The 14,433-nt window shown below is 40.4% G+C and overlaps 1 protein-coding gene across 1 annotated transcript in view; it reads left to right on the forward strand.

The window, feature by feature from the left end:
- The window catches only part of adcy8 (adenylate cyclase 8), an 88,196-nt gene that overhangs the window by 29,228 nt on the left and 44,535 nt on the right, over positions 1-14,433 (forward strand). The window contains exons 2-4 of the mRNA XM_022761823.1: positions 6,611-6,760; positions 12,602-12,732; positions 13,986-14,097. Of these exons, the coding sequence (XP_022617544.1) occupies positions 6,611-6,760; positions 12,602-12,732; positions 13,986-14,097 (393 nt within the window). The remainder of the gene's footprint in view (positions 1-6,610; positions 6,761-12,601; positions 12,733-13,985; positions 14,098-14,433) is intronic.

The raw sequence follows: 14,433 nt of genomic DNA on the forward strand, positions 1-14,433 counted from the left end.
GTTCTGTTGTCGTGACAATAGAAACAGAAAAACATGCCAGTGAGAACAGCTTTATTGTGAATTCAACTGTATTAAAATACTGTATATGTGAGCTAGGGCTGAGGCGACGCGTCAACGTAATCGATGTAATCGATTATGTAAATATGTAAGGTGGGTCAACGCATTGCAAGGAGGAAACAAGATGGCTGCGCCTAGTCAGAGCATTGACTCCACCGAGGAGCAAGCTGAAGCGAAAAAACCTTGCCCACGATCATCTAAAGTGTGGGAGTATAGACTGACTTTATATCAGACTGTAAAACACAGATTACCAGTTAAGACTGGACTATTTTTTGTAGGTGAATAATGTCCTGCAGTGCACACTTTGTTTGTCATATTTGTTTGTTTTAACCTTCTGAAGCCCGTGGGAGCGTATACGCTTCCAAATTTCATGCTGTCTGATCGATTCTGAGCTGCATTCTTTGCCAGTGACGTTAAGAATCACAAGACTGAATCAGACATTCCTATTGGCTCCAGTGGGTGAGGGCACAGCCAATCAGAGTGTCTGATTCAGAAGCTTGGCCTGCCTTGGTTTTATACCCAGACTGAATGGGAGCAGTGCCTTTTTACTCTGATATCAAAGTGAGGAGAAGTTGTTTCGAGTTTATTGAAGTGGCAGAATAAAGACAGAAGGATGTGACAGTCACATATTTATACAGCGGAGGACTTGGAGCTGATTTTTCAAGGACCAGACAAAAAACTCCCATAAATACTGCTCCAGAGAATGAGCTTATCTCCTGAACAGATGAAGATAGAAACTTCAAATCACCTCTAGAACAACTCAAACAAATAAATACAATTTTCTGTGTTGAATTGTTTCTTCTTTATTATGATTTACAGTGTTTTTAAAATAGGGACAAATTCAAGGTACATTTTTTTTGTTATATGGGCTATTTACCTCTATTAAACTGTACTGGAGTCTTTATTGAGTGACATTTATTATCAGCTGAGGTTATGCTGATTCTAAATATGTGGATCACTTGGTGAAACTGTTAAAAATGAATTTTTTTTTAGGAAAAACACAAAGATATTAAAGAACGAAATTTATTTTGGGTAGATTAATGTTATATTAAGTAGTTAGATTAATCGCAAAAATAATCGCTTGATTAATCGAAAAAATTATCGATAGATTAATCGATAAACAAATAGTCGTTAGGTGCAGCCCTAATGTGAGCACAGAGAGGAGGAGAGAAGAGAACAGACAAATGTCTGAAACCAGCTGACACTAGGCAGAATGCAATTATGAGGCGTCCAGCCACATACTAGGTTTTGACCTAATCTGGTTATGTTTTATTTTTTAATTTCCTTTTCTATGAGTTTACATTAATTGTGTGGACATGTATTGCTGCTCTGTTTGACTGTGGCTGCTCAATTGGTGGAAATCAATTTGCGCTGCTGCCAGTGATGCATTCATTAAATTGGCTTATTTTGTTAAATGAAATGAAAGTGTTTCGTACATGTCCGTGTGTCTCATTCTCATGAATGCAATATCTCAAAACACCTTGAAGTAATTTATTCATATTCAAATTTACACTTCTGGCTTATTAAACACTGTAACTGAGGAACAGGAGAGGTTGTGACCATATTTCACATGTGGTCAGATACTGAACCGGTGACAGTAATGTTTGGAGCAAACCTTGAAACTGTAATGATTGGGTCAATCTTCTTTGGTTGAAGTCGTGTGTTCGGAGCCTCCGTGTTTGAGAATTCCTAGTTGACACACAGCAGAAGTAGAAGCACAAAGCTTACCAAAGTCAATTTTATTTATATATCCTTATATTAGATATAAAAAATTTCCTATTATATGAGTCTAGACATGGATGCAAATTGCAACTAGATTGGTTGGCGGAGGCGAAATAACCACGAGGCGGTAATTCTAGTTTCCTCTTGAAATGTACTCTCAGTGAAGCAATTTTACTGCAGAGGCAAACAGTGGCAGAGCTCTTCAGAGCCTCTTTCTCAGCGACAGGGGACACTGAACTGTCTGTCTGAGGTTTTTATCAGCTCCGACACAATTCAGCCTCGAGTGTAAGAGCACAAGCATTTCATCTTTATTAAAAAAAAAAAAAAAAAAAGAAAAAGAAGGAAAACCAACACAGTAGACAAGACTGGAAGCAATAACACGCTTTTAAAAGGATTTAATCACCATCACTTTGATTTACAGTGTGCCTCATAATGAGACTTCTATAACACAGGAGTGAACTATAAAAGACGCATTCTGTCTTTAGATTCTGCAGATTCCTTTTCACCAACCCTGTGAGACAAACAGAAGTCACATTTTCAGGATGCGATAGCTAATTAGAGCAGAAATCCAGCAGAAACATGGAGCGAGGAGGGAAAACATCACCGTGCTAAATTCTGGAATAATAAACCTGCCTCTGCATTTATATATTTTTAGAAAACAGGCTGTTTTATAAGCTTTCGAGGCTGAAATGCACTGAGTCACCAGTGGTGTGTTTGTCATCTTAAACAGCTCAGGCTGCCTGGGAAGCATCGCTTATACTGGATACATCTGCAGTTTATGATTAATACAGGAAGTAGAGGAATGTTTTATATTGTAGCAGCCAAAGTGGTGGATGCTGTATAATGTGTTTGTGTCACACCAACAAAAAATTACTGGCTTAAAGGTCCCATAAAGTATAAAGTTAGACGTCCATGTGTAGTTTGATTATAGATCAGGTCTAGGTTCTATATTAATACTGTGAAAGTATCAAAGCCTCAGTCCACAGAGAAATGCACACAGCCTGTATTCAGAAACTGAGCCTTAAAACCAGCCGTCAGGACTTCTGGAACTTTGTGATGTCACAACAAAGCAGTCACCGCTCTCAGCCACCTGGACCCACCATCCATCCATGCAGGATTTGGTTTCTCTGAGTGTTTACCTGAAATCTGCTATATTTTAATTGGATCAGTCAGAAAACAGTCAGCCAATCAGAAGAGAGGCTGTGCTGTGGAAATGTGCATTATGCTGGATTTTCCATGTGAGCTGCAATATGTTTTTTTTTACCCATCATGCATATCGTTTGTGCTGGTTAAAAACGCCGGCTATTATTTGATACTGGCATTTATCTGGCAATTTAAGGCACTTTTTTTATTGTATTTTTCCTCATCTCTTTCCATTTTAGTCGTACTGTTTGTGTTTTGTAGGGTCAGTAGTTGGGTTGTGAACCATGGCTTTGGACCCTGGGGTAGATATAAGCTGCTGGGTCCATATGAAAGACTGCTGTGCTCTCTGTGTAATATGTACTGTCTTTCTGTACTGGTCAGTGGCTGACCCACGCTTACTTTGTGAAAGACGCCACATTTAAGCACAAGATTGAAATAATGACAGTGCTCAGAGTGAATCATGACACAGGGATGGTGAATATTCCCAAACAGAGTGTACCTAGTTGGTAATCTGGCCCTGCCTGTGCAGGTCAGAAGATGAGTTTTACAAGCCAGAAATCTCCTCACCTGTGCAGGTAATCATGACTTATTGATTGACCAGTTTATCAGCTCTCTGCAGTTACAGTACAAGTCTGCTCATTTTGAAGACTGTCCTTTTTGGACAGACAGAGATACTGTAGATGGTAGCAGATGCTCAGGGCCTGACCAGACTTGTCTGCAACTGTAATTACCCCCCCCCCCCCCCTCTCCACACACACTACACACACACACACACACACACACATATATGCACATATACACACACACAGACCCACACATACACCATACACACACCATACACAAGAGCACCATAGATAAACAGTCTTCACCATTTTGGCTCAAAAATAGTTCAATTTAATGTCTTAGTTTGAAGGGCAGCCTCTGTGTGTGTGTGTGTGTGTGTGTGTGTGTGTGTGTGTGTGTGTGTGTGTGTGTGTGTGTGTGTGTGTGTGTGTGTGTGTGTGAGAAGCAGTAGGCTGGAAGCAGTTGAGGGTTTTCCTCTGTGAGATGTGTTGAACTCTCAGCCAACCTGTTATAACACTTGCGTCATGCAGGCAGGAGGAAGGCAGCTGGGGCGGCAGCGGTGATGGTGGTGTTGAAATCCCTCGTGCAGCTGAGGAGGACGGCACTGTTGCAGAGTGTTACATCAGTTCTGCTTTCTGACAAAAAATAAATTAAAAAATGAAATAAATGAAGTCGTCTTTCACAGAATGAAGGAGGGAGGCTGTGTTTTCACTGATGTGTTCTGCTGAAATGTTACAGAGCACAAAGCACAAAGTTTAACAAACTATGAAGCAGGAATTTACTAAAGATTATAAAACCTCAACCCTCATCTTTCAAATTGTGCCTTCAGATTACAAATAAGACTCTAAATTGTTCACCCGGAACACCTTTTTGTGTTGTTTTGAATGATTTATATCCTCAAATTACTCCAGAATATAAATTCTCTCTCTCTAATTGATTCATTAGCCCTCAGCGCTCTCTGTTATTCACGTCTCTCTGTCAAAGATCAAAATTACAAGATTATAACCGAATGACTCATTTTTAATTGAGATGAAAACACATGGGTCACCTGACAGGAGATACAGGTTTATTCTTGTGTTATTCTAAGTGTTAATAATGATAATAATCCTCCAGGTGTGTTGATCATTAGGATGGGTGAATAGTGAATAACAGACACAGAGTTTGAGTTTCATCAAATCGTTTTGTTTTCATTTAATTCTTCACTGATTATAAAGTAAACATTTCCGTTTGACTGAACAGATGTGACTGCCTGAAACATCTGCTTCCACTGTCATAGAAAAAAAATTAATGTTGCTGCAAAATATCAGCTACTGTTTTCTCTAATACAAAAGAAACCCAAACACATCTGGAGCATTACATTTTGACATCAGATTGGTCCTGTAACGATCTTAAAACTCATTTCACCCTCTTGTCATCCAGCTAAAAGAGACATAGACACAAACTGAATATTTTTGTTCAGTAGATCCTGAATGACTGAAAACAGATGAGTCTGATCTGTTGATACATATCACGTTTAAATTCATGTAACCTACTAGCAGTGCGTGAAAGTTTCTTCATAGTGTTACTGTCCCGCAGGCAGATCATGTGATGGAGGAGCTGTGCAGTGTTCACACCTTCGATGAGGATCAGTGACCTGTTTTCTTTCTTTATGCTCTTTTTTTTCCCTCGTCTGATCCGGTTTCAGATGTTCCCATCTCCTCTGTATGTTCTCGTCTCTGTTCAGTGGACGTCAGGGCTCATTGAGTCATCAAAGTGGTAGAAAGCTTGTCAGTGACTCACCAAACTCACCCCTGATGTTAATTTTTAATCTTATCTTACATTGTGTTTTTTTTTTGGCGGGGGGGGTCTATTTCCTAGATCCTTGAACAGATACTCAAGTTTCAGAAAGACGTAGGGCTGTACTGTTCCTGATGCTATGAGACAGCGTCATTTACTTCCCCCATTTTTGGTCTGAACAGTTCTTAGAAGCTGCTTCTGTAAACAAGCTCCATATTCTCCTCTTCTTCTGTGTTTTATTTGAAGTGTTGATCCATTAGAAGATATATTTGTGGTTTTAAGAACCAAAAACCATCTCAGTGTAGTTTTACATCTCCTCTCTCAGGCTTCTCTCTGGAGCTCTAGTAACAACAGGTCAGTGAGCCAATCAGAAGAGAGGAGGCTCTGAGCCTCTTTTCTAATTGACTGACTGTTTTCTGAGTGACCCAATAAAAAAATATAGCAGATTTCAGGTAAACACTCAGAGAAACCAAATCCTGCGAGGTTGGATGACGGGTCCAGGTGGGCGGGGCTTGGGACATGGCTGAGAGCGGTGACTGCTTTGTTGTGTTGTCACAAAGTTCTAAGCCAGGAGACCAGAGCTGCTGGCACTCCAGTTGTTCGCACGTCTCCCCCTCAGTCATTTAATCTTCAGTCCATGTCCACATGAGACTGATGTGTTTTGTCAAATGCCTTCAAAAATGAATTAGAAGTAAGACAATTATTCTTGACAGGGTCTTCAGCCTAGAAGACAAGTCGGCCAGCCAGTCAAACCAGGTCACTGGTCTGTACCTGCGGGAACAGGCGTGAGGCACATGTTCAACAAATCATCTGGCGGATAAATGAAGCAGCTCATCTGCAAACACATTAAACAGGAGGCTTTTTATTCAGCTGTCATGCTAAAAATAACACTTGCATTATATTACCACTGACATAAAGGTAGTCGCGCCACAGTGACTGGTCAGATAACGCCGTCTGGAACATACAGTCCTTTCATGGTGCATCATGTCACACCAAGTATCAGGAGTGGGTATTTTATTCAAAGAGTCTACATACAGTATGAAGTAATGAAGCGTGAGGTCAACAGATAGATGCTCTGTTCACACAGTGTTCAGTCATGTTGGTCTGAAGTTGATCATAGTAACCAGATAGGAGCTGCAGGTTTATTTTTAAATTAATAACTATTTTAAAATAACAAAGTTCTAGTCTTAAAGTCTTAAATGTTTCTTTTGGTATTTCTGAGATCTGAAAGTGTGTATTCACTGGTAGATGGCCTTTGTGAACTAAAACAAACTCGGTACAGAAAAGCTTCAGCTTCCTGTCTGTGGTTTTTAAAATGACCCCCCCCTCTCCCTCTGTGTTTTTTCAGGTAGCGGCTCAGGCTGTGTTGTTCCTGTGTATGAACACCGCTGGGATATTCATCAGTTACCTGTCGGACCGGGCACAGCGCCAGGCCTTTCTGGAGACGCGGCGCTGCATCGAGGCTCGACTGCGACTCGAGACAGAGAACCAGAGACAGGTGAGTCCACAGCCTGGTGCAGGACAAAGATGCTGCCTCACACGAAGTCAGGCCTGCTTGTTGTGCCTGTACCTGTGCCTTCTTTGATGCCTCATACGATGCATTAGTCATTTTTGTCAAGGTGTTGTCTCTTTTTCGGTGATTGTTTTTCAACATATTTTTGTTTACATTGGAAACTTGAAAGTTGAACATATGAAACCTGAAATTTTCACTTTTCCTGTGAAATATCTAATAAATGTTCAGACTGGCACAAAATTTCGTAGAAATATCCAAGTTTTCATTTTATTTCATCATTTCTTTTTTTTTAATTTCTTAAATTAGCTCCTTACCCATTTTATTTAAAAGGAGCTATTCGTAAGTACTATTACTATTAATAGTATTACTAGTAATTACTATTGCTGCATAGCTAACGTGTGATGAAGCTCACTGTGAGGTTTGATAAAGGAAGCAACGTGATTGGTAGATCTCAGTCGACAGAACCGAATATTAGCAGCTAAGCTAATGAGCTTGCTGAGAGGAGACATGGACACTGCATCGATCCAGTGCTGTCACACTAACTGTACATCGGTGCAGTGGATGAACACACATACACACACACACACACACACACACACACACACACATAGAAACATTATACACTGTCTGAGTCAGGCACTTGCAGAAGTATACACACAAACACTCATTGGAGCTATTAGACTTTCAAACTGACACTCACAGTGACACACACACAGTGACACACACACAGTGACACACACACAGTGACACACACACAGTGACACACAGAGAGCTTTGTTTACGTGGAGCAGTGGACGGTGAGCCTCTGAGAAGCCGCAGAAAGCTTTTACGGGGTCGTGTTTCCTGGAAGGATTCGACTCTGATAAGCGCCGGGACGGTCGTAATGGAGCGAGGAGCCCAGGCCCCGCCCCCAGCAGATTGTCTTAATGTAAATCAATCACTGCCTGGTATTTCTGTCAACATGTTGTAAGAACAGAGAGCCTCCTTCTGTCTGTTTGTGTGTGTGTGTGTGTGTGTGTGCGTGTGTTCTAAGTACTCTGGTGTATTTCTTTCTAACTGTGATGGTGATCTGAGGACAGGGTCTGACCAGGAACTGCAGACATAAAGCAGACAAGAAGCCAGTGTAATTTATATTCCTATAATACAAACTGATCAAATGACTGTGTGTAACGTGCAAGTGGTTTCTCACAGTGACCTGCCTCTGTCTCTCAGCTCTTTCCTGACATTACATTTTAGCCTAAAAGCTTTTTATTTATGCCACTTTAACTTGAAAAACCACCATGAGCATCAATAAAAGCAGGATAAAGGAACAAAGCGTTTTCCAGTGAACCTTCAACACGATCCCAATGAAGATAGAAGTTGTCAGTGAGCCGCCGGAGGGCTTCAGCTCCTGGCTTAAATCAAGCTGCGCTAATGACTTTCAAAGCTAATCTGACACAGAGTCCGCTGGCTCTCAGCTGTCCAAACCAGAAACCATGTCCAGTGGAGCAAACACACACACACACACACACAGACACACACACACACAGACACACACACACACACACACACACACACACACACACACACACACACTCACACACTGTTAACTGTCCACACTGCAAAAAATGTTCACCTTAAAAATACGTCTCTGTCGGTGCCCTAAATTATCAAGAGATTATAAAGATATCAAATATAACTATGTATAAATATAATATAAGTTCTTAATGTACAAATGTTAAATGTAACAGGAAGGAAAGCCAGTAAATAAAAGATGGAAGTAGATTTAAGATATAGATGTCAATAAAAATACAGTAGTTTATATTGAACTGTTTTGAGTTTTGATAGTTATATCCAATGTTGTGCAAGTTCACACTTCACCAGAGTTCAGTTCACAAAAGTTAAAATGAGCTAGTTCTTCTGTTTGTTTTTTTTTTATTCTTTTTCAGTAGAACCTCCTCCTCCATCCATCCTCAGCCTCGAATCACTACTCTCAAACTACATGAATTACTGTTTACTACAATAGAGAGATTACTTTTAAAAGATAAGAAAAACCAATGAGTTTATGAATGAGTATATGTTTTATGTGTGTGTGCTGTGAGTTTGGCTCAAGAAGAGGAACTTCACAGCTGTTGTTTCATGGTCTGACTCTTTCCTAATGATTTCTTGTGATCATCATTCACTGAGATTTTATCTAAAGACCGGCCGGATGCTTCAACCCGATGTGTCGTTTCAGATTCATTACTGATGTGTCTGTTTATGCAGATCAGGCGCCGAGATTTCTCTGTTGGAATCTGAACTGATTTGTTCAAAAAAAAAAGTTAATGAGAACTGACTTTAGCAGCGCCAGTAGCTGTGCTGTTTGTATTGCCAGCGCTCGACACCACGCCGGACACATGCCTGCCGCTGTAAAACCCTTGTGTGCCGCAGTAAAACCAAAACACAGTGCTTCTTCTACCTCTGGTGGGTTTTTTTTTAGCACTTGGCAAAAAGCTTTTTGGTTCACTACCTCACTCTGAACGACGCTCACGTTCATGTTCATTAGCTGCAAACGGATACGTTTAGTTCACCCGAAAATTAGTGCGCTCATGCACAACACTGGTTATTACACTCTCATTCCTCCTTGATGTTCACGGGAAATGTTAAAGGTTTAAAACTGAGGTGTTCGGTCTTCTTGTGAATGTAAGTCAAAGCTGCTAAAATGAACTTAAGCAGCGAGAGAGAGAGAGAGAAAGAGAGAGAGAGAGGAAACCGAGTTCAAACTTTTCCGTCTGAATTCAAGACGACTGTGTAAAAAAAAAAAAAAAAAAATCGTAATTTCTTGCGGTGAATCTCCATCAAACCCCCGGAGTGTTCGGTTTGCATCAGCGACGCTCCGCTGGAATGTTTGTCTGTCTGGACCTTAATTTGCGGAAGCACCGCTCCACTTTTCCAGCACAGACACCGGGACAGAACGACAGAGCGGAACAACAGGAACACCTGCTCTCCTGACACATCTCACACTGTTTACACCGTCAGCTGACGGTCGCACGCTCAGGTCCTCCACCCACTGCATCACAAGCTGCCACACACACCTTTACCAGCGACTGAAACATCTGTCTGAGGTGTGACCTCGCTTTGAGCTTCCTGTTCAGACTCTCCAGCTGTGGATTTGAACCAGGACCAGTCCAGACCTGGCTCCGCTGTGATGACAAAGCATCACTGGACTTTCAGTCTGACACTAATGAATGAACATAGGTGTGTGTTTGTTATGGCAAAAAACTGAATGGAGCAGAGGATGGCGCCTCTCTCTCCTCTCTGTTTGTCTCTCACCCACGTCCCTCCTCCCTCCCTCACCCTCTTTCTCTCTCTCACACCAGCCTCACTGGGTCCACAGGAGGTTGGACGTTTAGTTTTCACTGGATAAACTGCTCTATGATCCGAACAGGGAGGAAGCACATTCACATAAAGTGGATAGTCTTTTTCTACAAGGCATCACAATGTCGTGTCAAACTTTATCTCACATTATTATAATAATGAATAGTACATACAAAAGACAGTTAACATTGAGCAGAGGAATAAAAGAGAGGCACAACATATAAAGACTATAACCCCAGTAGAAAGCTCAACAATCATTGTTGGTTTAGTTCTGATGATAAGAAGAAACATATAGTATATTACAAAACTTGTTCTTTAGCAAATGCAAGTTGGTATTGTTTTTAACACGCAGCAAAAATTGGATGCTCCACTAGAATTTAAAATCAAATCTCCGTCTGTCTTTACAAAAGCAGTTTGGAATAATGGAACCACCACATTTTTACTTCTTAAACTAGAGAGAAAAAACATTAAATCACCTTAATTCCTTGAAAAGTTGATTTAATGTCTTTAAGATTTAGGTCTGTCTTTTGGGTTCCATATGCTCTCTTGTTTCCAGTGAAAATAGTGCTGCAGGGATGATGTATTTTTGTAGGATAACCCAGATGTTAGCGTCACCCTGGTTCCCTCAACAAAAAGCCCAATGGGGTTTTTATATTGTCTTTTGAATTATTAGAGAAAATAAACTGTGACAAACAACAGTTTATGATCCTGACAGCTTTGGTTCGGCAGGATCATCTCCACTAATGAACACCACTTTATGAATTTTGAAGCCTAAATACAATCAGCAGAAGTTTAAGAAGAGCAGGTTGTAGGATGCAGTAAGAGGCCAGCTAACTAACAAACTAACTGGTTATTCTTTTAACACTCTTCTTAAAACATACTTACATCAGAGAGTTTTTCCTGCTTTTACTTTCCCTTGAATTGTTTTATTTCTCTTCGAATTGCTCTGCATTGGTTTTTATACACCTGATTGTTTTATCTGTTTTTCTTCTCTTTGAAATCTATTAATATTAATAATATCTATTAATATCTATTTAATTGATCTTTTTACCGTCTTTTTATCAACAATTAACTTTCTCTCCAGGGCGAAATGGTACGGTCCACTTTAGGGGTGCCTGAAATCGTAGAAATTATAGTGTAAGATTCTTCCTGAAATAACTTTACATGATTTCTGGGTGGAGAATTGTGGGTCTTGGGTTTCATGTATTCAGTATCTGAAGGAGACAGTTGCTTGGTGTCGGAGCAGATCCCAGAGGACAAAAAAAAAATCACACACACACACACACACACACACACACACACACACACACACACACACACACAGAGAGGGATGCTGCATCTCTCCCACTCCAAATCTGTTTCTGCTTTCGCCAAGTGACAGAAAAAACCCCCACCACAGGACTGGAATTGTGTTGCTTGTGTTGTTGCTGTGGGCCTGGAGGCTTTGCGCGATCCTGCTGGAGAAACTTAGGCTGGCAGAGCCAAATTCTTTTTTTCATTTATGTCTTACAGACAGACCTTTATGTAATTTCTTTTTACGAGCTTACAAGCTTCACTTGTGTTTGCCCGTCTAATACTTTCTGACTTGTGTCTCGATTTAATTCCTCTTTGGCCTTAATCTCGATGTTTTCTTATTCATTGTACAACATGGAACTCTGAAACATTTGTTGAACTTAGGTCTTATTTAAGGATCTTATCACTTAAGTTTTCATATATTTGAGCCCTGAGAGGCTTGTTTACTTTAAAAGAAGAGAAGAAAGACTGTGATAAGATGATTTCAGCTTGTTTTTTTCTAGAGCTGAAAGAAGGAGAAGAAGAAAAAGGCAGATTACACTTGATCCTAGAAAAAATTCCTGGTGTTGATTTGTGTCAGGTAGAAAATTTCATCAGTGGTAAATTCACTCAGTTTTTATAGAGAATCTGAGCTTTAGGACTTTAAACAGACAAAAAAAATGACTTGATAAGATGAGATTTTTACAGTAAAGCCAAACCCCCAATTATGTTTATTATTTTTATTTTTATTTTGTTATTATGTCTTCAGGTTGTCCCTCCATCCGTCCCATTCTTGTGGACATGATATCTCAGTAATGCCTTGATGGAACTTCTTCAAATTCTACACAAACATTCACCAGGACTCAAGGATGAACTGATTAGACTTTGGTGATCAAAGGTCAAAGGTCAAGGTCACTGTGACCTCACAAAACACATGAACTCACAAATACATAGACTAATTATGACACAATTTAAGTCAAACGTCTATAAGGAAAAAGTGAAAAGATGACATTTTGTATCCAAAAGGTCAAAGGTCAATTTCACTGTGACATCATAATGTTCAGCAAAAGCACGTCTGGTCATTATCCAACACTGTAACTCAGGGAGACTGTGACTATATTTCCTGTGACTTGGCTGGTTGGTGGAGGGATACAACCACGAGGCGGTACATAAAAGTTTTTTAGAGGACTAATATTCTTTACTTTTCTGCCTCCACAGGAGAGACTGGTGTTATCAGTCCTGCCACGTTTTGTAGTTTTGGAAATGATCAACGACATGACAAATGTAGAGGATGAACACCTCCAGCATCAGTTTCACAGAATCTACATCCACCGCTACGAGAATGTCAGGTGAGGCTGTGATACTGTCAGTTGATTCAAACCCCCACCCACCCACCCAAGGCAGCAGTTTAANNNGGGTGAGTCATGGCAGTGTGCTTGTGAAAACTTTCAAGGTAATATTGTGTCTGAAAAGTGAAAGTATATTTCAGAAGAGTGAGTTTGGAGCAGAGAGTTTGACTTTAAATCACTGGCAGGGGCTGCAGGTGTATTTACTGTTGCCAGTTTACTCTCCAGTGAAACTAACTGGCCACGGGTTGAACTGTGTACAAACACAGGTGTTTGCAGGTGCAGCGGCTGGGCAGACCTCTGCACTGGTTGGAGAATGTTATGTTGGAACAGGAAAAGGCTCAAACACAAACCGTTGACACTGTTGTCACTATCATATCATTGTGTAGCTGTCGCACTAAGACTTCCCTCAGCGGTCCCAAACCAGGAGCACGCACATCTTTACAAGAACATACTGATGGCAATGAAGTGCAGCGATAAGCAATGTGTGAGTCACGCTCAGTCTGAAGAGGTCTAATCAGCCCAAATACCTGAAAACACCTGTGTGGGTTCACCTGTGCGAACGGGATGAAAGCATCGTTAGTGTCATCACTTCCACCTGCTACCTCCAGTTCCTTCTACATATTCTGATGTAGTTCTGCCTTTTCACTCAGTGATCATTTGCTTTCTTTACTGAGCTTTAACCAGATGTAGTTTTCTAAATTTGACTAAATCCTAAACCTGCCCTTGACTCTAACTCTCAATATCTGCAACATGTTTTACAAAAACTGGAACATGAGCTTTACATAAAAAAAAAAAAAAGAAAAAAAAAAGAACATTGACATTTGAGAGTTTGTGCTGATCGTACAGACTGGTATCAGACTGCAGTGGCCGGGTGGTGTTCAGTAACACCCAGTAAAATCCAGCCTCCTCTTTAACATCCACGCATTCTTCTGAAGCAGTTCTAGTGCAAGAGAAATCAGATGCTGACTATTGGTGTATGATGAATAGTAATAATTAATTGATAGAGTCTGATACTGATTCTGCTGGAAGTCTCAGTCTGGGTCTGGATCTGGATCTGGATCTGGATCTGGATCTGTCTGAGACCTGCAGATCAGTGTCTCTGTAGTGATGTTTGATCAGAGTGAGGTCACAGCTGATTGAAAGAAGAGTTTCACAGGGAAAACACCAACATTTAAATGTAAATGCAAAAGTGTTTTGATGGTTGTTAAAGAACTGACCTGGATATTAAAGTGACATTTCCGTATTTTATTCAGCATTCTTTTCGCAGATGTTAAAGGCTTCACAAACCTCTCCACGACGCTGTCCGCGCAGGAGCTGGTGCGAATGTTGAATGAACTCTTTGCACGCTTCGACCGCCTCGCACACGTAAGTCGCTTAACCTTTGACCCCATTTTTTTTAACCCTAATTTCTTTTTCTTTTTTTTTTTTTGTCAGTGAGTTTTTTAATGATCACCTAGGCTTTAAAGTTGGCTTTGTTTTTTATTTTTTTAAGCACAACTGTGAGGTAGAGTTATTATTTGAGACTCTGATTTAGACCAAAACAGCTTTTCATCAGTTCAAGATCCATATCTTCCTCTTCTTCTGTGTTTTATTTGAAGTGTTGATCCATAAGAAGATATATTTGTGGTTTTAAGAACCAAAAACCATCTCAGTGTAGTTTTACATCTCCTCTCTCAGGCTTCTCTCTGGAGCTCTAGTAAC

The sequence above is a fragment of the Seriola dumerili genome, unplaced genomic scaffold, assembly GCF_002260705.1.
Source record: "Seriola dumerili isolate Sdu_G_001 unplaced genomic scaffold, Sdu_1.0 BDQW01000432.1, whole genome shotgun sequence".
Classification (NCBI taxonomy): Eukaryota; Metazoa; Chordata; class Actinopteri; order Carangiformes; family Carangidae; genus Seriola; species Seriola dumerili.